Source organism: Sinohyriopsis cumingii, chromosome 3, assembly GCF_028554795.1.
Source record: "Sinohyriopsis cumingii isolate HCF-2022 chromosome 3, ASM2855479v2, whole genome shotgun sequence".
NCBI classification, from domain to species: Eukaryota; Metazoa; Mollusca; class Bivalvia; order Unionida; family Unionidae; genus Sinohyriopsis; species Sinohyriopsis cumingii.
The window spans coordinates 12,808,907-12,835,194 of record NC_142963.1 but is presented as its reverse complement, the minus strand read 5'-3'; the positions used below and the strand labels follow the sequence as shown (position 1 = coordinate 12,835,194).

The 26,288-nt window shown below is 34.5% G+C and overlaps 1 protein-coding gene across 1 annotated transcript in view; it reads left to right on the top strand.

Annotated features, from left to right (window-relative positions):
* The window catches only part of LOC149802467 (uncharacterized), a 512,180-nt gene that overhangs the window by 471,920 nt on the left and 13,972 nt on the right, over positions 1-26,288 (top strand). The window contains exons 115-119 of the mRNA XM_089951513.1: positions 854-1,032; positions 2,362-2,574; positions 12,685-12,944; positions 16,384-16,653; positions 25,124-25,226. Coding sequence (XP_089807639.1) covers positions 854-1,032; positions 2,362-2,574; positions 12,685-12,944; positions 16,384-16,653; positions 25,124-25,226 — 1,025 coding nt within the window. The remainder of the gene's footprint in view (positions 1-853; positions 1,033-2,361; positions 2,575-12,684; positions 12,945-16,383; positions 16,654-25,123; positions 25,227-26,288) is intronic.

The following is a 26,288-nucleotide window of genomic DNA, read 5'->3' as shown; positions in this document are numbered from 1 at the left end:
GTTCAGTCATTAGTTTATATAAGAAAGGCTGTTTATTCATGCACAGTGAACTGAAAGTAAATTTCCATGCTTACACCAAAGATGAAGCTTAATCCACAAAATGTTGTTGCAGTCTTTGAAGAAAAACAAGGTTGGCACCATGTGAGTTAAATCTTTTGCATGTTACAGAACTCCATATGGAATGTTCAAGTCAGAGGTTTTTAAAGTTTAGGATATGGTTTGAGAAATGTTCAAGTCAGGAGTATTCATGTTTGGGACATGGTTATGGAAATGTTCAAGTCAGGGGTTTTTATGTTTGGGACATGGTTATAGAATATTCAAGTCAGAGGTTTTCAAGTCTGGGACATGGTTATAGAATGTTCAAGTCAGGAGTATTCATGTTTGGGACATGGTTATAGAATATTCAAGTCAGAGGTTTTCAAGTCTGGGACATGGTTTGATGCTGTTTACAGAAAAATTCCATGGAAAGCTGTCTTGGTGATCAGCATGACAGTACTTGTTTCATGACAGTGCAAGCAATAGTGTCAGAGATAAAGAGCTAAATTCAAAAGCTCAAAGTAATTACTTACACAATTATAGTAGGTTATTGTTACCTAGCTGCACCAACACAAGATTTTTAACTTGGACTTCTTATGCTGAAAATCCTTTATAGTTTCAAGAGCCAGTGGTTAACTTTAGTTCTCACCTAAACCAATAATGACAGTATTATCTACCACAACACCACCCGAAAAATGGTTTCTGTCTAAAAATGATTGGTGACATAATAAATAAGTACAAAAATAATTAAAATGTTGATCTATCACTTTTGTACTGCAGATTTCAGATAACTGTCATGAAATTCCTGTTTTTGCAGTCTATCCATCATACAACACTGTGCAGGTTCTCCTGACAGTGAACGATGTCAATAACCATGCACCAGTGTTCATACGACCCAGCTACCCTAGAGCAGCTGTCAGCATTAGTACCTCGCCATTCTATATCTTTGCTGCTCCATACAATGTACCAGCAGGATACTCAACTGGAATGATAATAGTAAGTTACTTTTGAAACTGACATAATTTGTGTTTAGATACTGAAATAGGTTGTAACAGCATGCATGGAATACTTGTAATAGCATGCATGGAATACTTATAATAGCATTCATGGAATACTTGTAATAGCATGCATGGAATACTTGTAACAACATGCATGGAATACTTGTAATAGCATGCATGGAATACTTGTAACAGCATGCATGGAATACTTGTAATAGCATGCATGGAATACTTGTAACAGCATGCATGGAATACTTGTAATAGCATGCATGGAATACTTTTAATTGCATAAATGGAATAATTTGGATGGTATGGATGGAATACTTTTAATGGAATACATGGATATTTTTAATGACATGCATGAAATACATTTAACATAATGCATTGATGACTTGTAATGATATGAATAGAATAATTTTAACAGCATGAAGGGAATATTTGTAAAAGCATGCATGGAATAATTTTAACAGCATTCATGGAATACCTTTAACTGCATGCATGGAATACTTTTAACTGCAAGCATGCATGGAATAATTGCAACAGCATGCATGGAGTACTTTTAACAGCATGCAAGGAATAATTTTAACTGTATGCATGGAATACTTTTAACTGCATGCTGGAATACTTTTAACTGCAAGCATAAATGGGATACTTTTAACTGCATGTGTGGAATACTTGTAACAGCATGCATTGAATATTTGCAACAGCATGCATGGAATAATTTTATATGCATGAATGGAATACTTTTAACTGCAAGCAGGAATGGAATTCTTATAACAGCATGCATGGAATACTTTTAACAGCATGCATGGAATATTTGCAGCAGCATGCATATAATACTTTTAACAGCATGCATGCAATACTTGTAATAGCATGCATGGAATACTTATAACAGCATGCATGGAATACTTTTAACTGCATGCATGGAATACTTTTAACTGCAATATATATCTTGACATAATGGATAACAATCTTGATGGAATGGATATATATCTAGACAGAATGGATACAGATCTAGATAGAATGGATATATATCTAGACAAAATGAATACAGATCCAGATGGAATGGATATATACCTAGAATTGATACAGATCTAGATGGTATATTTTATATTAACTGAATTCAGCAAAATTTCATTCTAAATTTGATCTGGATTTATGCTGTCTAGATATAAATCATATATTTTTCATCTCACCCTTAAAGGCAGAGTAAAACAAATTTCTTAATCTTGGGGAAAGAAGCTAACATTACTAGGACATAAAGACAATTTATACTTAATTGTTATTATTTTATATTTAATTGGCATTTTACATTTGTGTGCAACAGGCCAGTGATGACGATTCAGGAATCAATGCACTTCTGACGTATGGTCTTGAGGAGCTGGGGCAGAATCAGAGATTCCAGGTGGATAACAATGGAGAGATTACTACAACGACAGAATTAACACGGTCAGATGGCAATCAACACCGCTTTAACATTAAGGCTACTGATAATGCTGTACCCACAAATACTCGTTTGTCAACCCAGGCATCAGTTTTTGTAAGTATTTCATTTTTATTTTATTTCTTTTTATTTTAGTTATTACAACACAGTACATTTATAAACAAATGACATGGCTAAAGGTTAAAGGTTAGCTGTGTAAGTCCACTTTAATAATGAAAATAACACCTTAACTTCATTAGGCATTTAATAATAAAAATAACATCTAATGTAATTAATTTTGATTTTTGTTTATTTAAGTTTCAGTACCATGCACAATCCAGTATCAATTCATTAGTTTCTATTATTATATTAAAGACGGACCTGCTTCTGTCCAACCTGCTATTGAAATCCATCACCGTTTTAACTATCTCAAAACTTACAGTCAAGATTCTTCCCATAATATCTCACTGATTTTGTATTTAATGAAGCTCTGCGACCAATCTGTGGTACAGTTGTACAGATTTTTAGGGGCATTTGGCAAGAGTTACAGTTATACAGAATTTTAGGGGCAGCTGGTAAGAGTTACAGTTATGCAGAATTTTTGGGGCAGTTGGTAAGCGTTACAGTTACAAACAATTTTTGGGGCAGTTGGTAAGAGTTACAGTTATACAGAATGTTAGGGGCAGCTGGTAAGAGTTACAGTTATACAGAATATTAGGGGCAGTTGGTAAGAGTTAGTTGTACAGAATTATAGGTCATTTTCATTGGCATGTAACCTGATGCCTTCCACACACACAGTGTTCATTGGCATGTGACCCTATGCCTACCAAAATTACAGTCTTCATTGGCACGTGACCACATGCCTACCACACACACAGTCAGTCTTCACTGACATATGACCCCATGTCTAACAAATACACACTCTTATTGACATGTAACCCCATGCCTACCACACACACACTCTTACTGACATGTAACCCCATGCCTACCACACACACAGTCTTATTGACATGTAACCCCATTCATACCAGACACACACTCTTACTGACATTTAACCCAATGCCTACCACACATACAGTCTTATTGATGTGTAACCCCATGTCTACCACACAGACACTCTTATTGACACATAACCCCATGCCTACCACACATACACTCTTACTGACATGTAACCCCAAGCCTACCACACACACAGTCTTATTGACATGTAACCCCATGCCTACCACACACAGTCTTATTGATGTGTAACCCCATGTCTACCACACACACACTCTTATTGACATGTAACCCCATGCCTACCACACATACAGTCTTATTGACATGTAACCCCAAGCCTACCACACACAGTCTTATTGACATGTAACCCCATGTCTACCACACACAGTCTTATTGACATGTAACCCCATGCATACCACACACACACTCTTACTGACATGTAACCCCATGCCTACCACACATACAGTCTTATTGATGTGTAATCCCATGTCTACCACACACACACAATCTTATTGACATGTAACCCCATGCCTACCACACATACAGTCTTATTGACATGTAACCCCATGTCAACCACACAGACACTCTTATTGACACATAACCCCATGCCTACCACACACACACTCTTACTGACATGTAACCCCAAGCCTACCACACACACAGTCTTATTGACATGTAACCCCATGCCTACCACACACACTCTTATTGACATGTAACCACACACCTACCACACACACACTCTTATTGACATGTAACCCCATGCCTACCACACACACACACTCTTATTGACATGTAACCCCATGCCTACCACACAGAAAGTCTTATTGACATGTAACCCCATGCCTACCACACACACAGTCTTCACTGACATGTAACCCCATCCATACCACACACACACTCTTATTCACATGTAACTCCATGCCTACCACACACACTCTTATTGACAAATAACCCCATGCCTACCACACACAGTTTTATTGACATATAACCCCATGCCTACCACACACACACTCTTATTGACATGCAACCACATGCCTACCACACACACACTCTTATTGACATGTAACCCCATGCCTACCACACACATACTCTTACTGACATGTAACCCCATGCCTACCACACACACAGTCTTATTGACACATAATCCATGCCTACCACACACACACTCTTACTGACATGTAACCCCATGCCAACCACACATACAGTCTTATTGATGTGTAACCCCATGTCTACCACACACACACTCTTACTGACATGTAACCCCATGTGTACCACACACACAGTCTTATTGACATGTAACCCCATGGCTACCACACATACAGTCTTATTGACATGTAACCCCATGTCTACCACACACACACTCTTATTGACATGTAACCTCATGCCTACCACACACACACTCTTATTGACATGTAACCACATGCCTACCACACACAGTCTTATTAACATGTAACCCCATGCCTAGCACACACACACTCTTATTGACATGTAACCACACACCCACCACACACACAGTCTTATTGACATGTAACCCCATGCTTACCACACCCTCAGTCTTCACTGACATGTAACTCCATGCCTGCCACACACACACTCTTATTGACATGTAACCACACACCTACCACACACACAGTCTTATTGACATGTAACCCCATGCCTACCACACACACACTCTTTTTGACATGTAACCCCATGCCTACCACACACACACTATTACTGACATGTAACCCCATGCCTACCACACACACAGTCTTATTGACATGTAACCCCATGCCAACCACACACACACTCTTATTGACATGTAACCACACACCTACCACACACACAGTCTTATTGACATGTAACCCCATGCCTACCACACACACACTCTTATTGACATGTAACCCCATGCCTACCACACACACACTATTACTGACATGTAACCCCATGCCTACCACACACACAGTCTTATTGACATGTAACCCCATGCCTACCACACACACACTCTTATTGACATGTAACCCCATGCCTACCACACACACAGTCTTATTGACATGTAACCCCATGCCTACCACACACACACTATTACTGACATGTAACCCCATGCCTACCACACACATAGTCTTATTGACATGTAACCCCATGCCTACCACACACACACTCTTATTGACATGTAACCCCATGCCTACCACACACACACTATTACTGACATGTAACCCCATGCCTACCACACACACAGTCTTATTGACATGTAACCCCATGCCAACCACACACACACTCTTATTGACATGTAACCACACACCTACCACACACACAGTCTTATTGACATGCAACCCCATGTCTACCACACACACACTCTTATTGACATGTAACCCCATGCCTACCACACACACAGTCTTATTGACATGTAACCCCATACCCCATGCCTACCACACACACACTCCTACTGACATGTAACCCCATGCCTACCACACACACAGTCTTCACTGAAATGTAACCCCATGCCTACCACACAGTCTTATTGACATGTAACCCATGTCTACCACACACACACTCTTATTGACAAATAACCCCATGCCTACCACCCACACACACTCTTATTGACATGTAACCCCATGCCTACCACACACACAGTCTTATTGACATGCAACCCCATGTCTACCACACACACACTCTTATTGACATGTAACCCCATGCCTACCACACACACACTCTTATTGACATGTAACCCCATGCCTACCACACACACAGTCTTACTGGCATGTAACCCCATACCTACTACACACACACACTCTTATTGACATGTAACCCCATGTCTACCACACACACACTCTTATTGACATATAACCCCATGCCTACCACCCACACACACTCTTATTGACATGTAACCCCATGTCTACCACACACACACTCTTATTGACATGTAACCCCATGCCTACCACACACAATCTTACTGGCATGTAACCCCATACCTACTACACACACACTCTTATTGACATGTAACCCCATGTCTACCACACACTCACTCTTATTGACATGTAACCACATGCCTACCACACACACAGTCTTCATTGGAATTAATACAAAATACTTCTTTACATCTAATGAACATTGGTGTAATTAATACAAATACTTTTTGTACATTTAATGAACATTGGTGGAATTGATACAAATGCTTCTTTTACATTTAATGAACATTGGTGGAATCGATACAAATGCTTCTTTTACATTTAATGAACATTGGTGGAATTGATACAAATACTTCCTTTACATTTAATGAACATCGGTGGAATCGATACAAATGCTTCTTTTACATTTAATGAACATTAGTGTAATTAATACAAATACTTCTTGTACATTTAATGAACATTGGTGTAATTAATACAAATACTTATTGTACATTTAATGAACATTGGTGTATTTAATACAAATACTTCTTGTACATTTAATGAATATTAGTGTAATTAATACAAATACTTCTTGTACATTTAATGAACATTAGTGTAATTAATACAAATACTTCTTGTACATTTAATGAACATTAGTGGAATTGATGCAAATACTTCTTGTAGATTTAATGAACATTAGTGTACTTAATACAAATACTTCTTGTACATTTAATGAACATTAGTGTATTTAATACAAATACTTCTTGTACATTTAATGAACATTAGTGTAATTAATACAAATACTTCTTGTACATTTAATGAACATTGGTGTAATTAATACAAATACTTATTGTACATTTAATGAACATTAGTGTAATTAATACAAATACTTCTTGTACATTTAATGAACATTAGTGGAATTGATACAAATACTTCTTGTAGATTTAATGAACATTGGTGGAATTGATACAAATACTTCTTGTACATTTAATGAACATTAGTGTAATTAATACAAATACTTCTTGTACATTTAATGAACATTAGTGGAATTGATGCAAATACTTCTTGTAGATTTAATGAACATTAGTGTAATTAATACAAATACTTCTTGTACATTTAATGAACATTAGTGTATTTAATACAAATACTTCTTGTACATTTAATGAACATTGGTGTATTTAATACAAATACTTATTGTACATTTAATGAACATTAGTGTAATTAATACAAATACTTCTTGTACATTTAATGAACATTAGTGGAATTGATACAAATACTTCTTGTAGATTTAATGAACATTGGTGGAATTGATACAAATACTTCTTGTACATTTAATGAGCATTAGTGTAATTAATACAAATACTTCTTGTAGATTTAATGAACATTAGTGGAATTGATGCAAATACTTCTTGTAGATTTAATGAACATTAGTGTAATTAATACAAATACTTCTTGTACATTTAATGAACATTAGTGTAATTAATACAAATACTTCTTGTACATTTAATGAACATTAGTGTAATTAATACAAATACTTCTTGTACATTTAATGAACATTAGTGGAATTGATGCAAATACTTCCTGTACATTTAATGAACATTAGTGTAATTAATACAAATACTTCTTGTACATTTAATGAACATTAGTGTAATTAATACGAATACTTCTTGTACATTTAATGAACATTGGTGTATTTAATACAGATACTTCTTGTACATTTAATGAACATTGGTGTAATTAATACAAATACTTATTGTACATTTAATAAACATTAGTGTAATTAATACAAATACTTATTGTAGATTTAATGAACATTAGTGTAATTAATACAAATACTTCTTGTAGATTTAATGAACATTAGTGTAATTAATACAAATACTTCTTGTACATTTAATGAACATTAGTGTAATTAATACAAATACTTCTTGTACATTTAATGAACATTGGTGGAATTAATACAAATACTTCTTGTACATTTAATGAACATTGGTGGAATTGATACAAATACTTATTGTATATTTAATGAACATTGGTGGAATTAATACAAATACTTATTGTACATTTAATGAACATTGGTGGAATTGATACGAATACTTCTTGTACATTTAATGAACATTGGTGGAATTGATACAAATACTTCTTGTACATTTAATGAACATTAGTGTAATTAATACAAATACTTCTTTTACATTTAATGAACATTGGTGGAATTAATACAAATACTTCTTGTACATTTAATGAACATTGGTGGAATTGATACAAATACTTCTTGTACATTTAATGAACATTGGTGGAATCGATACAAATACTTCTTGTACATTTAATGAACATTAGTGTAATTAATACAAATACTTATTGTAGATTTAATGAACATTAGTGTAATTAATACAAATACTTCTTGTACATTTAATGAACATTGGTGGAATTAATACAAATACTTCTTGTACATTTAATGAACATTAGTGTAATTAATACAAATACTTCTTGTACATTTAATGAACATTAGTGTAATTAATACAAATACCTCTTGTACATTTAATGAACATTGGTGGAATTGATACAAATACTTCTTGTACATTTAATGAACATTGGTGGAATTAATACAAATACTTCTTGTACATTTAATGAACATTGGTGGAATTGATACAAATACTTCTTGTACATTTAATGAACATTGGTGGAATTAATACAAATACTTCTTGTACATTTAATGAACATTGGTGGAATTAATACAAATACTTCTTGTAGATTTAATGAACATTAGTGTAATTAATACAAATACTTCTTGTACATTTAATGAACATTAGTGTAATTAATACAAATACTTCTTGTACATTTAATGAACATTAGTGTAATTAATACAAATACCTCTTGTACATTTAATGAACATTGGTGGAATTGATACAAATACTTCTTGTACATTTAATGAACAATGGTGGAATTAATACAAATACTTCTTGTACATTTAATGAACATTGGTGGAATTAATACAAATACTTCTTGTACATTTAATGAACATTAGTGTAATTAATACAAATACCTCTTGTACATTTAATGAACATTGGTGGAATTGATACAAATACTTCTTGTACATTTAATGAACATTGGTGGAATTAATACAAATACTTCTTGTACATTTAATGAACATTGGTGGAATTGATACAAATACTTCTTGTACATTTATTGAACATTGGTGGAATTGATACAAATACTTCTTGTACATTTAATGAACATTGGTGGAATTAATACAAATACTTCTTGTACATTTAATAAACATTGGTGGAATTGATACAAATACTTCTTGTACATTTATTGAACATTGGTGGAATTGATACAAATACTTCTTGTACATTTAATGAACATTGGTGGAATTAATACAAATACTTCTTGTACATTTAATGAACATTGGTGGAATTGATACAAATACTTCTTGTACATTTATTGAACATTGGTGGAATTGATACAAATACTTCTTGTACATTTAATGAACATTGGTGGAATTAATACAAATACTTCTTGTACATTTAATGAACATTGGTGGAATTGATACAAATACTTCTTGTACATTTAATGAACATTGGTGGAATTAATACAAATACTTCTTGTACATTTAATGAACATTGGTGGAATTAATACAAATACTTCTTGTACATTTAATGAACATTGGTGGAATTGATACAAATACTTCTTGTACATTTAATGACCATTAGTGTAATTAATACAAATACTTATTGTAGATTTAATGAACATTAGTGGAATTGATACGAATACTTATTGTACATTTAATGAACATTGGTGGAATTGATACGAATACTTCTTGTACATTTAATGAACGTTGGTGTAATTAATACAAATACTTCTTGTACATTTAATGAACATTAGTGTAATTAATACAAATACTTCTTGTACATTTAATGAACATTAGTGTAATTAATACAAATACTTCTTGTAGATTTAATGAACATTGGTGGAATTGATACAAATACTTCTTGTACATTTAATGAACATTGGTGGAATTGATACAAATACTTATTGTATATTTAATGAACATTGGTGGAATTAATACAAATACTTCTTGTAGATTTAATGAACATTGGTGGAATTGATACAAATACTTCTTGTACATTTAATGAACATTGGTGGAATTGATACAAATACTTATTGTACATTTAATGAACATTGGTGGAATTGATACAAATACTTATTGTATATTTAATGAACATTGGTGGAATTAATACAAATACTTCTTGTACATTTAATGAACATTGGTGGAATTAATACAAATACTTCTTGTACATTTAATGAACATTGGTGGAATTGATACAAATACTTCTTGTACATTTAATGAACATTGGTGGAATTGATACAAATACTTATTGTACATTTAATGAACATTGGTGGAATTAATACAAATACTTCTTGTAGATTTAATGAACATTGGTGGAATTAACTCAAATAATTCTTCTTATAAAGGTTTGCAGACACATTCATCTAATGTGTTCTTACAAGTGATTCCATGTAGACATTTATGTTTTCCAGAGTTACTTTCACCATTTCGTGTATAGAAAAATGTCATTAACCCCACCCATCTTCTCATAATTTTATATTGAATTAACATAGACTTGCATATTATTCTGTACAAAAAATGATGTAACACAAAGTAATATATATATATATATATATATATATATATATATATATATATATATATATATATATATATATATATATATATGTACTGAAATTCAAATGGTGAGAATACCTCAGCTGATTGTATTTTTTCCTTTTGTTTTACTTTGATGTGGTACATTTACTGCTCAAATAGCCCAGATCACATGATAATGTGATGCATGTACTGGTCACATAGCCTACATCACACCCTAATGTGATGCATGTACTGGTCACATAGCCTACATCACACCCTAATGTGATGCATGTACTGGTCACATAGCCTACATCACACCCTAATGTGATGCATGTACTGGTCACATAGCCTACATCACACCCTAATGTGATGCATGTACTGGTCACATAGCCTACATCACACCTTAATATGATGCATGTACTGCTCACACAGCCCTTATCAGACCTAATGTGATGCATGTACTGGTTACATAGCCTAGATGACACCCTAATGTGATTAATGTACTGCTCACACAGCCCAGATCACACCTAATGTGATGCATGTACTGGTCACATAGCCTACATCACACCTAATGTGATGCATGTACTGGTCACATAGCCTACATCACACCCTAATGTGATGCATGTACTGGTCACATAGCCTACATCACACCCTAATGTGATGCATGTACTGGTCACATAGACTACATCACACCTAATGTGATGCATGTACTGGTCACATAGCCTACATCACACCCTAATGTGATGCATGTACTGGTCACATAGCCTACATCACACCCTAATGTGATGCATGTACTGGTCACATAGACTAGATCACACCTAATGTCATGTATGTACTGCTCACACAGCCCAGATCACACCTAATGTGATGAATTTACTGCTCACACAGCCCAGATCACACCTAATGTGATGCATGTACTGGTCACATAGCCTAGATCACACCTAATGTGATGAATTTACTGCTCACATAGACTGTATTACACTCTAATGTGATGAATGTGCTGCTGATGCAGCCTACATCACATCCTAATGTGATGAATGTAATGCTCACACAGCCCAGATTACACCTAATGTGATGAATTTACTACTCACACAGCCCAGATCATATCTAATGTGATGCATGTACTGCTCACACAGCCCAGATCACATACTAATGTGATGAATTTACTGCTCACACAGCCCAGATCACACCTAATGTGATGCATGTACTGCTCACACAGCCCAGATCACACCTAATGTGATGAATGTAATGCTCACACAGCCCAGATCACACCTAATGTGATGCATGTACTGCTCACACAGCCTAGATCACACCTAATGTGATGAATTTACTGCTCACACAGCCCAGGTCACAAAGATCACATAGAGTGCTATCTGCTTGAAAATAAGTGATGTAACTCACTTTCCTATTTATGATGTAACTCATTTTTTCTCCTAATGAGTCCATCTTAGCCTTTGATAATGTAACTCATTTTTTTCTCCTAACGAGTCCATCTTAGCCTTTGATAACGTAACTCACTTTTTTTCCCAATCAGTCCATTTTAGCTTACTAATGATGGATTTGACACTTGAGTATTCTAATTTAGTCAGCATACAGTGGAACAAATGAGAATTAGAATTTATTATGGCATGAACAATTGTTCTCTTTATTTTCTCTTGAAAGAAAAAGTTTTTTAAAATGTTACATTTAGATCATGTAAGCAAATTTTTTCTCTTCTAGGTTGACATGATTGAAGACAGAAACCGATTTATAGTGGTTCTAGAAAGAGATATTACAAATGTCAGTGCTAATAGAGAGACAATCCGTCGACTTCTCCAAGACTATCTTGGCAAAATTGTTCTCATTGAGACAATCAACTATCAACGCTACCTCGATAATGCTGGAGTCTTAAACATTAATCGGGCCAACACGGACGTTGTCTTTGTAGTTGTGAACCATGATAACAATTTCTACCTATATGACAACACTGAACTAGATTTGTAAGTATATGTGTAGATTTGTATGTGTGTAAATGGTCACCTGTTCCTTCATGATAATCTTGTTACCATATGGAAAGTTTAAATGGTATGTAGTGTTCTATTTATAGACTTGTTCACTGAACCATACCATATATACACACTACTAAGTCAGGTCTAACTGCAAATAACATAGGCCTTGATCTACCATTGCATAATGCACTGGTATATTAGGGTCTATGCATTTTGTTAGGAGTAATCAGTAGAACCAACAACATAGACCCTGATCTGCTGGTCCATAATGTGACAGCAGACCAGGTTCTATGTTGTTTGCATTTTGACTTATAAGTGAATTTATACATTAACTTTTGCAGTTCCTGTATATACTTGCTTACGAGTCCAACTGCAAACTGCATAGACAAAGATCTGCTGTTGCATATTGCACCAAAAGATCAGGGTCTGATCATTTGATTGGGAGTAATCAGCAGAACAAGCAGCATAGACCTGATCTGCAGGTGCTTTATGTTATGGCAGATCAAGGTCTTTGCAGTTGGATTCAACTTATATGTGAACATATATGGTAGGTTAGTTTCTTAGGACTGTGGAAGCATTTTGTGTTTCATCTTTTTTTGTATTTAATGTTAATGTGTATAATCCACATGATATTTTGTGTTTTTTTTTATCTTTGTTTATTTATATTAATTGCTTTTGTTTTTTATTTTTATCTTTTTTTTTAACTTTGCTTTGTCATTGCATATTTGACAGCAAAAGTATATTATTTAAAACAAAGTAATGATCAAAACATCAGAAGACATTTATTTCCACCTGTTCACATGGTGCTATAAATTAATCATCCACTGGCAGTCCACAGTTAATAAATGTCCTATTTAGTAACAATATTAAGAGTTGAAATTTATTGCATCCTCTCTTCCAGATTATTTATTATTACATTCTTACGTATTTTTCATCTACTCTTTCAGAATATTTATTATTACATTTTGTCGTTTATTGCATACTCTTTCACATTAGTTATTATTACATTTTTACATTTATTGCATCCACTCTTTTAGAGCATTTATTACATTTTGACATTTATTGAATCCACTCTTTCAAATTGTTTATTACATTTTGTAATTTATAACATCCACTCTTTAAATGTATTGCATTTAGTCATTTATTGCATCTTCTCTTTCAGATTATTTATTACATTTTGATGTTTTTTACATTGATTCTTTCAAATTATTTATTACATTTCAACAATAATTACATCAACTCTTTCAAATTGTTTATTACATTATGACATTTATTACAATGACTATTTCAGATTATTTATTACATTAGAATAAAGCAACAGAGCCCTATCCATAGCATGCTACTTTTCATACCCTGAAGTGCTGCTAGGATCAGTTGGAAACATTCTGTTGATAACGATTGGCTAATCCAGCAATATAAGGAATAACAAATTGGCTAAGAAATAAACAGCTTTGTGTCTGGGCCACTTTGTTCCAGCATTACCCATACTGGAAGAGTTACAGCCCACATTTGTGTTTATTCATAATATTAGTGTATTCCTTTGAAAGACTTACAGCCAATAATTGGGTTTATTCACAACATTAGTGTATTGCTCTGGAAGAGTTTAAGTACACAATTAGAGTTACATCCCACAATTGGGTTTATTCATAATCTTAGTGTATCATTCTGTAAGACTTATAGCCCATAATTGGGTTTATTCATGACCTTAGTGTATTGCTCTGTAAGACTTATAGCCCATAATTGGGTTTATTCATGACCTTAGTGTATTGCTCTGTAAGACTTATAGCCCATAATTGGGTTTATTCATGACCTTAGTGTATTGCTCTGTAAGACTTATAGCCCATAATTGGGTTTATTCATGACCTTAGTGTATTGCTCTGTAAGACTTATAGCCCATAATTGGGTTTCTTCACCATTAATCTTACAGGAAGAGTTACATCCCATGACTGGGTTTTGTCACAACATTAGTGTATTTCCCTGGAATAGAAAGATTTGTCCAAATGGACATTTTGGTAATTCTTCTTTTGATAAAGTGAAAACTTTAATCATTGCAAAATAATAAATTGTAGGACATAAATTTTATATGACTAGACTTAATCTCATATAGTTAGATTCTTAAAGAAAACAACATTATTGAATTATTTATTATTACCTGGCCTATTGAATTATGTATTAATAACTGACCTATTGAATTATTTATTAATACCTGGCCTATTGAATTATTAATTAATAGCTGGCCTATTGAATTATTAATTAATAGCTGATCTGTAGAACATACCAAGATTATTGAATTATTAATTAATACCTGACCTATTGAATTATTAATTAATAGCTGATCTGTAGAACATACCAACATTATTGAATTATGAATTAATACCTGGCCTATTGAATTATGTATTAATAGCTGGCCTATTGAATTATTAATTAATAGCTGGCCTATTGAATTATTAATTAATACCTGGCCTATTGAATTATTTATTAATACCTGGCCTATTGAATTATTTATTAATAGTTGGCCTATTGAATTATTAATTAATAGCTGATCTGTAGAACATACCAACATTATTGAATTATTAATTAATACCTGACCTATTGAATTATTAATTAATAGCTGATCTGTAGAACATACCAACATTATGGAATTATTTATCAATACCTGGCCTATTGAATTATTTATTAAAAAACCTGGCCTATTGAATTATTTATTAATACCTGGCCTATTGAATTATTAATTAATAGCTGGCCTATTGAATTATTAATTAATACCTGGCCTATTGAATTATTTATTAATACCTGGCCTATTGAATTATTAATTAATACCTGGCTTATTGAATTATTAATTAATAGCCGATCTGTAGAACATACCAACATTATTGAATTGTTAATTAATAGCTGGCCTATTGAATTATTAATTAATAGCTGATCTGTAGAACATACCAACATTATTGAATCATTAATTAATACCTGGCCTATTGAATTATTAATTAATAGCTGATCTGTAGAACATACCAACATTATGGAATTATTAATTAATACCTGACCTATTGAATTATTAATTAATAGCTGATCTGTAGAACATACCAACATTATGGAATTATTAATTAATACCTGACCTGTTGAATTATTAATTAATAGCTGACCTGTAGAACATACCAACATTATGGAATTATTAATTAATACCTGACCTATTGAATTATTAATTAATAGCTGACCTGTAGAACATACCAAATGTTCTGTTCTGGTTAAGCCTAAACCTATAAGTTCATTTTTCTAATTTCCACTAAGTTAATTTCACAGAACTGCAGAGATTTCCAGTCCATTGTGTTTAAGGCAGTCAAACTGACATTATATCACAGCTTTTATTTTTTTGTCTATGATACTAATCAGTGATTAAGAGTAACTGTATTGGAAACATTACTTAACTTTTCAGGGTCTCACTTGGCATTGGGGTATCCCAGACCCGCCTGAATGAACTGCGAGTATACCTCAAAGACTATGGCACTGTGCAAATTATTCGCACGGTGTTTGAAGGGGAGGCTATCACTGGGGTAACTTCTGAGCTGCAGGCCACCATTTCCAAGAAAACAAAGTCATATATTTGGTGGACCAATGACCCATGGGCAGCATGGATTGCTCTTGCAGGACTTATTATTCTGCTTGGTCTCATCTCTATCATTATACTTGCCTTCCAGTGGACAAGGTAATAAATGTTTTGTCTCATCTCTATCATTATACTTGCCTTCCAGTGGACAAGGTAATAAATGTTTGGTCTCATCTCTATCATTATACTTGCCTTCCAGTGGACAAGGTAATAAATGTTTTGTCTCATCTCTATCATTATACTTGCCTTCCAGTGGACAAGGTAATAAATGTTTTGTCTCATCTCTATCATTATACTTGCCTTCCAGTGGACAAGGTAATAAATGTTTTGTCTCATCTCTATCATTATACTTGCCTTCCAGTGGACAAGGTAATAAATGTTTTGTCTCATCTCTATCATTATACTTGCCTTCCAGTGGACAAGGTAATAAATGTTTTGTCTCATCTCTATCATTATACTTGCCTTCCAGTGGACAAGGTAATAAATGTTTTGTCTCATCTCCATCATTATACTTGCCTTCCAGTGGACAAGGTAATAAATGTTTTGTCTCATCTCTATCATTATACTTGCCTTCCAGTGGACAAGGTAATAAATGTTTTGTCTCATCTCCATCATTATACTTGCCTTCCAGTGGACAAGGTAATAAATGTTTTGTCTCATCTCTATCATTATACTTGCCTTCCAGTGGACAAGGTAATAAATGTTTTGTCTCATCTCTATCATTATACTTGCCTTCCAGTGGACAAGGTAATAAATGTTTTGTCTCATCTCCATCATTATACTTGCCATTCAATGGACCAGATAATAAATTCTTGGTCTCATCTCCATTATTATACTTGCCTTCCTTTGGACCAGGTAATACATGTTTGGTTTCATCTCCATCATTATACTTGCCCTCCAATGGACCAGGTTATAAATACTTGGTTTCATCTCCATCATTATATTTGCCCTCCAATAGACCAGGTTATAAATGCTTGGTTTCATCTCCATCATTATACTTGCCCTCCAATAGACCAGGTTATAAATGCTTGGTTTCATCTCCATCATTATATTTGCCCTCCAATAGACCAGGTTATAAATGCTTGGTTTCATCTCCATCATTATACTTGCCCTCCAATGGACCAGGTTATAAATACTTGGTTTCGTCTCCATCATTATACTTGCCCTCCAATGGACCAGGCTATAAATGCTTGGTTTCATCTCCATCATTATATGTGCCTGTGCTCTTTTTCACAGATTGACCAGTTTAAGTTACAAATGTGTGTCTTTTCACTGAAGAATAGCTGTTAGGATTATAAGATTTTAATGATGGTTTAATTGTAGTCCTCTACACCAGCCTGATACCCATATCCACCCCAATTCTAGATTGTTCAGCACCGGCCTAAAACAGATCCACTCCAATTCTAGATTATCTATCTTAACCCAGATCCACTCCAATTCTAGATTGTCCATCCTAACCCAGATCCACTCCAATTCTAAATTGTCAAGCCTAACCCAGATCCACTCCAATTCTAGATTGTCAAGCCTAACCCAGATCCACTCCAATTCTAGATTGTAAAGCCTAACCCAGATCCACTCCGATTCTAGATTGTCAAGCCTAACCCAGATCCACTCTAATTCTAGATTGTCAAGCCTAACCCAGACTCACTCCAATTCAAAATTGTCAAGCCAAACCCAGATCCACTCCAATTCTAGATTGTCAAGCCTAACCCAGATCCACTCCAATTCTAGATTATCAAGGCTAACCCAGATCCACTCCAATGCTAGATTGTCCTGCCTAACCCAGATCCATTCCAATTCTAACTTTTCCAGCACCAGCCTAACCCAGATCCACTCCAATTCTAGCTTTTCCATCACCACCCCAACCTATATCCACTCCAATTTTAGGCTGGGATTCTTTTCTGAGCCAGTTTCCAATCAGGCTTGTCCCAGAATGAAAACCAACTGTGTTAATATACTGGTAATCTAATAATTTGGGGGGCATTTTTTATTTTACCTTTATCTATTATTTCTATACCTTTTAAAGATTAAGATGAGTAAACCACATTGCTATGGTATTGTGGGTAGTAAAATAACTGATTGGCAAATAAGTGTGTGCGTGTGTATGTAGTTTGGATTTTTAACTTAGCTTTGACAGTTTTTCAATCATCTCGCTACCATGTCTGCAGTGTGGCAGTTTATAGTGTTGTCTAGCACTGGGGCATCATACCGCAGATGTGTAGCATGATGTTCACCCAGTCACATTATCATGACACCAGGCCGACCAGTTCTAACACTAACCTCTTAATGCTTAGTGCCAAGTGAGGCAGCTGTCAGTATCATTTTTATAAGTCTTTGGTATGACTCAGCTGGGGTTCAAACCTGCGGCCTCCTGCATTCGAGGTAGATGCTTTAGCCACTAGGCCAATGGAGATAAATAAGTAAATAAAGACACTTGCCTTCTTGGTCTTTTATTAAAATTTATTTGATTTCCAGTTTATATCAGATGATTGCAGGAAACAATTGATAGATGCCATTTCAATTCCATATGCAAGGGGAGTTACTCTGATATTGCAGTAATGCTGAATAAATATCTGTGTGGTGGCATCTACTTGTCCTAAAGTTATCAACTTGATGTGGTGGCATCTACTTGTCCTAAAGTTATCAACTTGATGTGGTGGCATCTACTTGTCCTAAAGTTGTGAACTTGATGTGGTGGCATCTACTTGTCCTAAAGTTGTCAACTTGATATGGTGGCATCTACTTGTCCTAAAGTTATCAACTTGATGTGGTGGCATCTACTTGTCCTAAAGTTATCAACTTGATGTTGTGGCATCTACTTGTCCTAAAGTTATCAACTTGATGTGGAGGCATCTACTTGTCCTAAAGTTGTCAACTTGATGTGGTGGCAGCTACTGTCCTAAAGTTATCAACTTGATGTGGTGGCATCTACTGTCCTAAAGTTATCAACTTGATGTGGTGGCATCTACTTGTCCTAAAGTTATCAACTTGATGTGGTGGCATCTACTTGTCCTAAAGTTATCAACTTGATGTTGTGGCATCTACTTGTCCTAAAGTTGTGAACTTGATGTGGTGGCATCTACTTGTGCTAAAGTTGTGAACTTGATGTGGTGGCATCTACTTGTCCTAAAGTTATCAACTTGATGATGTGGCATCTACTTGTCCTAAAGTTATCAACTTGATGTTGTGGCATCTACTTGTCCTAAAGTTATCAACTTGATGTGGTGGCATCTACTTGTCCTAAAGTTGTGAACTTGATGTGGTGGCATCTACTTGTCCTAAAGTTGTGAACTTGATGTGGTGGCATCTACTTGTCCTAATGTTGTGAACTTGATGTGGTGGCATCTATTTGTCCTAAAGTTATCAACTTGATGTTGTGGCATCTACTTGTCCTAAAGTTATCAACTTGATGTGGTGGCATCTACTTGTCCTAAAGTTATCAACTTGATGTGGTGGCATCTACTTGTCCTAAAGTTATCAACTTGATGTGGTGGCATCTACTTGTCCTAAAGTTATCAACTTGATGTGGTGGCATCTACTTGTCCTAAAGTTATCAACTTGATGTGGTGGCATCTACTTGTCCAAAAGTTGTCAACTTGATGTGGTGGCATCTACTTGTCCTAAGGTTGTGAACTTGATGTGGTGGCATCTACTTGTCCTAAAGTTATCAACTTGATGTGGTGGCATCTACTTGTCCTAAAGTTGTCAGCTTGATGTGTTGTACAAAATGTAAATCAACTTGCAATGCACTTGGAAGGTGAGAAAATATGTTAAATTAAAAATCCAACACCAAGCTGATGTATTTAAAGTACAGTTCTTCAATTAACACATCAAAAAAGTGTTTTTGTTGCTAATGGAGAGGATCACTTAAATACATTGTTTGTGCTCAAAACTGTGGGCAGTAGTCACATTTCCCAAATGTTATAAAATAATTGACTCGCATCCCCTTTCTTCCACTGGCTGCCAGTCATGACAAGCACACAATGTTAAAGTATCATTAACATAATCATCAGCCAGTCATGACAAGCACACATCATTAAAGTATCATTACCATAATCATCAGCCAGTCATGACAAGCACACAATGTTAAAGTATCATTAACATAATCATCAGCCAGTCATGACAAGCACACATCGTTAAAGTATCATTACCATAATCATCAGCCAGTCATGACAAGCACACAATGTTCATCAGCCAGTCATGACAAGCACACAATGTTAAAGTATCATTACCATAATCATCAGCCAGTCATGACAAGCACACAATGTTAAAATATCATTAACATAATCATCAGCCAGTCATGACAAGCACACATCATTAAAGTATCATTAACATAATCATCAGCCAGTCATGACAAGCACACAATGTTAAAGTATCATTGCCATAATCATCAGCTAGTCGTGACAAGCACACATCATTAAAGTATCATTAACATAATCATCAGCCAGTCATGACAAGCACACAATGTTAAAGTATCATTGCCATAATCATCGGCTAGTCATGACAAGCACACATCGTTAAAGTATCATTACCATAATCATCAGCCAGTCATGACAAGCACACAATGTTAAAGTATCATTAACATAATCATCAGCCAGTCATGACAAGCACACATCGTTAAAGTATCATTACCATAATCATCAGCCAGTCATGACAAGCACACATCGCTAAAGTATCATTAACATAATCATCAGCCAGTCATGACAAGCACACATCGTTAAAGTATCATTAACATAATCATCAGCCAGTCATGACAAGCACACATCATTAAAATATCATTGCCATAATCATCAGCTAGTCATGACAAGCACACATCATTAAAGTATCATTAACATAATCATCAGCCAGTCATGACAAGCACACAATGTTAAAGTATCATTAACATAATCATCAGCCAGTCATGACAAGCACACAATGTTAAAGTATCATTAACATAATCATCAGCCAGTCATGACAAGCACACATCATTAAAATATCATTGCCATAATCATCAGCTAGTCATGACAAGCACACATCATTAAAGTATCATTAACATAATCATCAGCCAGTCATGACAAGCACACAATGTTAAAGTATCATTAACATAATCATCAGCCAGTCATGACAAGCACACATCATTAAAATATCATTGCCATAATCATCAGCTAGTCATGACAAGCACACAATGTTAAAGTATCATTAACATAATCATCAGCCAGTCATGACAAGCACACAATGTTAAAGTATCATTAACATAATCATCAGCCAATCATGACAAGCACACATCGTTAAAGTATCATTAACATAATCATCAGCCAGTCATGACAAGCACACAATGTTAAAGTATCATTAACATAATCATCAGCCAGTCATGACAAGCACACAATGTTAAAGTATCATTAACATAATCATCAGCCAGTCATGACAAGCACACAATGTTAAAGTATCATTAACATAATCATCAGCCAATCATGACAAGCACACATCGTTAAAGTATCATTAACATAATCATCAGCCAGTCATGACAAGCACACAATGTTAAAGTATCATTAACATAATCATCAGCCAGTCATGACAAGCACACAATGTTAAAGTATCATTAACATGATCATCAGCTAGTCATGACAAGCACACAATGTTAAAGTATCATTAACATAATCATCAGCCAGTCATGACAAGCACACAATGTTAAAGTATCATTAACATAATCATCAGCCAGTCATGACAAGCACACATCGTTAAAGTATCATTAACATAATCATCAGCCAGTCATGACAAGCACACAATGTTAAAGTATCATTAACATAATCATCAGCCAATCATGACAAGCACACATCGTTAAAGTATCATTAACATAATCATCAGCCAGTCATGACAAGCACACAATGTTAAAGTATCATTAACATAATCATCAGCCAGTCATGACAAGCACACATCGTTAAAGTATCATTAACATAATCATCAGCCAGTCATGACAAGCACACAGTGTTAAAGTATCATTAACATAATCATCAGCTAGTCATGACAAGCACACATCATTAAAGTATCATTAACATAATCATCAGCCAGTCATGACAAGCACATAATGTTAAAGTAGCATTAACATAATCATCAGCCAGTCATGACAAGCACACAGTGTTAAAGTATCATTAACATAATCATCAGCTAGTCATGACAAGCACACATCATTAAAGTATCATTAACATAATCATCAGCCAGTCATGACAAGCACATAATGTTAAAGTAGCATTAACATAATCATCAGCCAGTCATGACAAGCACACAATGTTAAAGTATCATTAACATAATCATCAGCCAGTCATGACAAGCACACAATGTTAAAGTATCATTAACATAATCATCAGCCAGTCATGACAAGCACACAATGTTAAAGTATCATTAACATAATCATCAGCCAGTCATGACAAGCACACAGTGTTAAAGTAGCATTAACATAATCATCAGCCAGTCATGACAAGCACACATCATTAAAGTATCATTAACATAATCATCAGCCAGTCATGACAAGCACACATCGTTAAAGTATCATTAACATAATCATCAGCCAGTCATGACAAGCACACATCATTAAAATATCATTAACATAATCATCAGCCAGTCATGACAAGCACACATCGTTAAAGTATTATTAACATAATCATCAGCCAGTCATGACAAAGACACAGTGTTAAAGGTATTATTAACATAATCATCAGCCAGTCATGACAAGCACACAATGTTAAAGTAACATTAACATAATCATCAGCTTCCTTCTAATTCTAACTTAATGGGTGCATCTTTTGTGTTGCTGTATGAAGCACTAGGAACAAGGTCTTTGGAGTTTTTAAAACTGTCCATTTGTGTTGCTGTATGAAGCACTAGGAACAGGGTCTTTGGAGTTTTTAAAACTGTCCATTTGTGTTTCTTCTGTTTTGTAGTATTGCCACACTTTTTTCATCAAAAAGTTTTATTTTTGCTGCAGATTTGAGAACATCAGTATTTGACTTCGTCAGTAGTGATTTCCAGGTAAGAAGGGTTGAACAATTTTCTGTTTGATTTCTAAAGACTGGCATTTGTAATAACTCTGTCCAAAAAAACCCCAAAGACCTGACTGTAATGTTCCTGTCAGAAATGTTCTTTTTGTGTAGCCTGGTTTATCTGAGACCATGGTATGGCCATGTTTGGAAACCAGTGATATTCATGGGTACATTTTTAAAATAGTGTTCTCTCTACATTTTCCTGAAATCAAATTGGGAAGCAGAACTAGTAATTTATCGTCATCCAGTGTTTATAAGCACATGATGGATGGCACCATGGAGCACAAATACTGAAAACGGTTAATACTGCGATACCATAGCACCTGTGATATTCTAGGAAGCATGGATACCATGTTTATGTTTATTTAGAAGGGTTTATCTTCTTTACGTTTTTTTTTGCAATTTTGTATCTTCACATTTTAGAACTTTTAATTAGCATTATATAGCCAGTATTGTGCTGACATGCCACTAAACCCTAATACATACATGTACCTTTCACTTTTAATGAACATGGATTAGCAGGTTGATATGCCACATGGGTATCTTTTGGAAATATTACAATTACAATGTGCACCTCACCCTGGACAACTCATACCAGATAACTTATGTCCTTGCTGGAGTTTTTGTACCATACTGTGTGTGAATTATCGAGGGAGATGTATACTGCGATCTATACATATTATCTGGCTTAAAGCTATTGTTTTTATCAATACAACATTACTACCAACTGAAATAGAAAAATATTTTTTTAAGTGAAATGGATTAAAAAATTTCAGTGAACAAAGTTTCACATAATTGTTACAGAAGTACAGCATAATGATTATTGACTATTACCAAAACGTTGGCAAGGGTACAACATAATCATTAGAGACTATTACCACACTTTGGCAAGGGTCTAACATAATCATTATAGACTATTACTACACTTTGGCAAGGGTACAACATAATCATTATAGACTATTACTACACTTTGGCAAGGGTACAACATAACCATTATAGACTATTACCACACTTTGGCAAGGGTAAAACATAATCATTATAGACTATTACCACACTTTGGCAAGGGTAAAACATAATCATTATAGACTATTACCACACTTTGGCAAGGGTACAACATAATCATTATAGACTATTACCACACTTTGGCAAGGGTAAAACATAATCATTATAGACTATTACCACACTTTGGCAAGGGTACAACATAATCATTATAGACTATTACTACACTTTGGCAAGGGTACAACATAATCATTATAGACTATTACCACACTTTGGCAAGGGTAAAACATAATCATTATAGACTATTACCACACTTTGGCAAGGGTAAAACATAATCATTATAGACTATTACCACACTTTGGCAAGGGTACAACATAATCATTATAGACTATTACCACACTTTGGCAAGGGTAAAACATAATCATTATAGACTATTACCACACTTTGGCAAGGGTACAACATAATCATTATAGACTATTACTACACTTTGGCAAGGGTACAACATAATCATTATAGACTATTACCACACAGGATATTCTTTTTCATCATTGCAGGTACAACAATTACCTATCCAATTATCAAGTCTACCATCGTAGATATGAACACCAACCTGACTTTGATCGTCCACCAAGCTTCCTGAGGGAGTATGAAACGCAGGTTTGTACTATATGCCCAGGTAGATAACACTTTCCATTTATAAAACAAGGCAATCCCCACACAAGCCCCATTTTTCATTTCTTTTAAAAGGTTCTTTTTTCTTTTGAGGAATGGTGCCTCAGGAGCTTGTATATAGTATCTAATAATAGTAAGTTTTACAACTGTTTATGTAAGTATGCAATCAGTATGACATGTGAAAACAATATTGCTTCTAATTACTCTCACTTGGTGAGTTTTACCTACAGTGAGAAGCTGCAGACAACTGAATAAGTTTTTACTTTACCTTGCTAGGCTGTAAGGATTTTTTTGCCATCATGTGTACCAGGCAGTTAGGCTTTTCTGCCATAAGGTGTACCTTGGCAGGCTGTAAGGCTTTTGCCATCAGGTATATTCTTCCAAGCTCTAAGGCTTTTCTGATATCAGGTATCTCATGCCAGATGTAAGGCTTTTCTGACATCAAGTGTTACTGCTGTTACAAACAGTAGAAACAGTTACACAACTTCTTGTGAAAAAAACATGAATGTACAGAATAAGACCATCATTGATAAAAAGCATTGAGGCCTTTCTGTATTGGACAAAGGGTACTGATATGTGATAGACATAGCTGAAGATAACACTAGAAAATACTTGAAACAGTTTTTTTCCTAGCATATGTAATCATCAGCATTAGAGATGATGCAGCAGAAAGTATCGTACTGACTCTGATTTCTTGAATATTGGGCAAAGGTCAGTTAGGTGAGTGATCTCAGACCCACTTGAGTTTCTTGTTTAATATTATGGTGCTCATTAAACATGATAATATCGATGTTTGCCAATCCTTAACACTGCATGTACATTTTTATATAATATACACACTATTTTACAGTTCTGCAACTGCAATCTTTTGAAAGTTTAATGTTTTTTCTGAGTTTATCATGGTATAAACTGTCAGTTGATGATTCACATAGCTTACACAATGCCCTTTGGGTGTTATTTGCTGTGTGGTTTGGCAACTGACAGTTTATACCACAATAAACTCAGAAAAGAACAATATTAAACTCTTAAATAAATGCAATAGAGTCT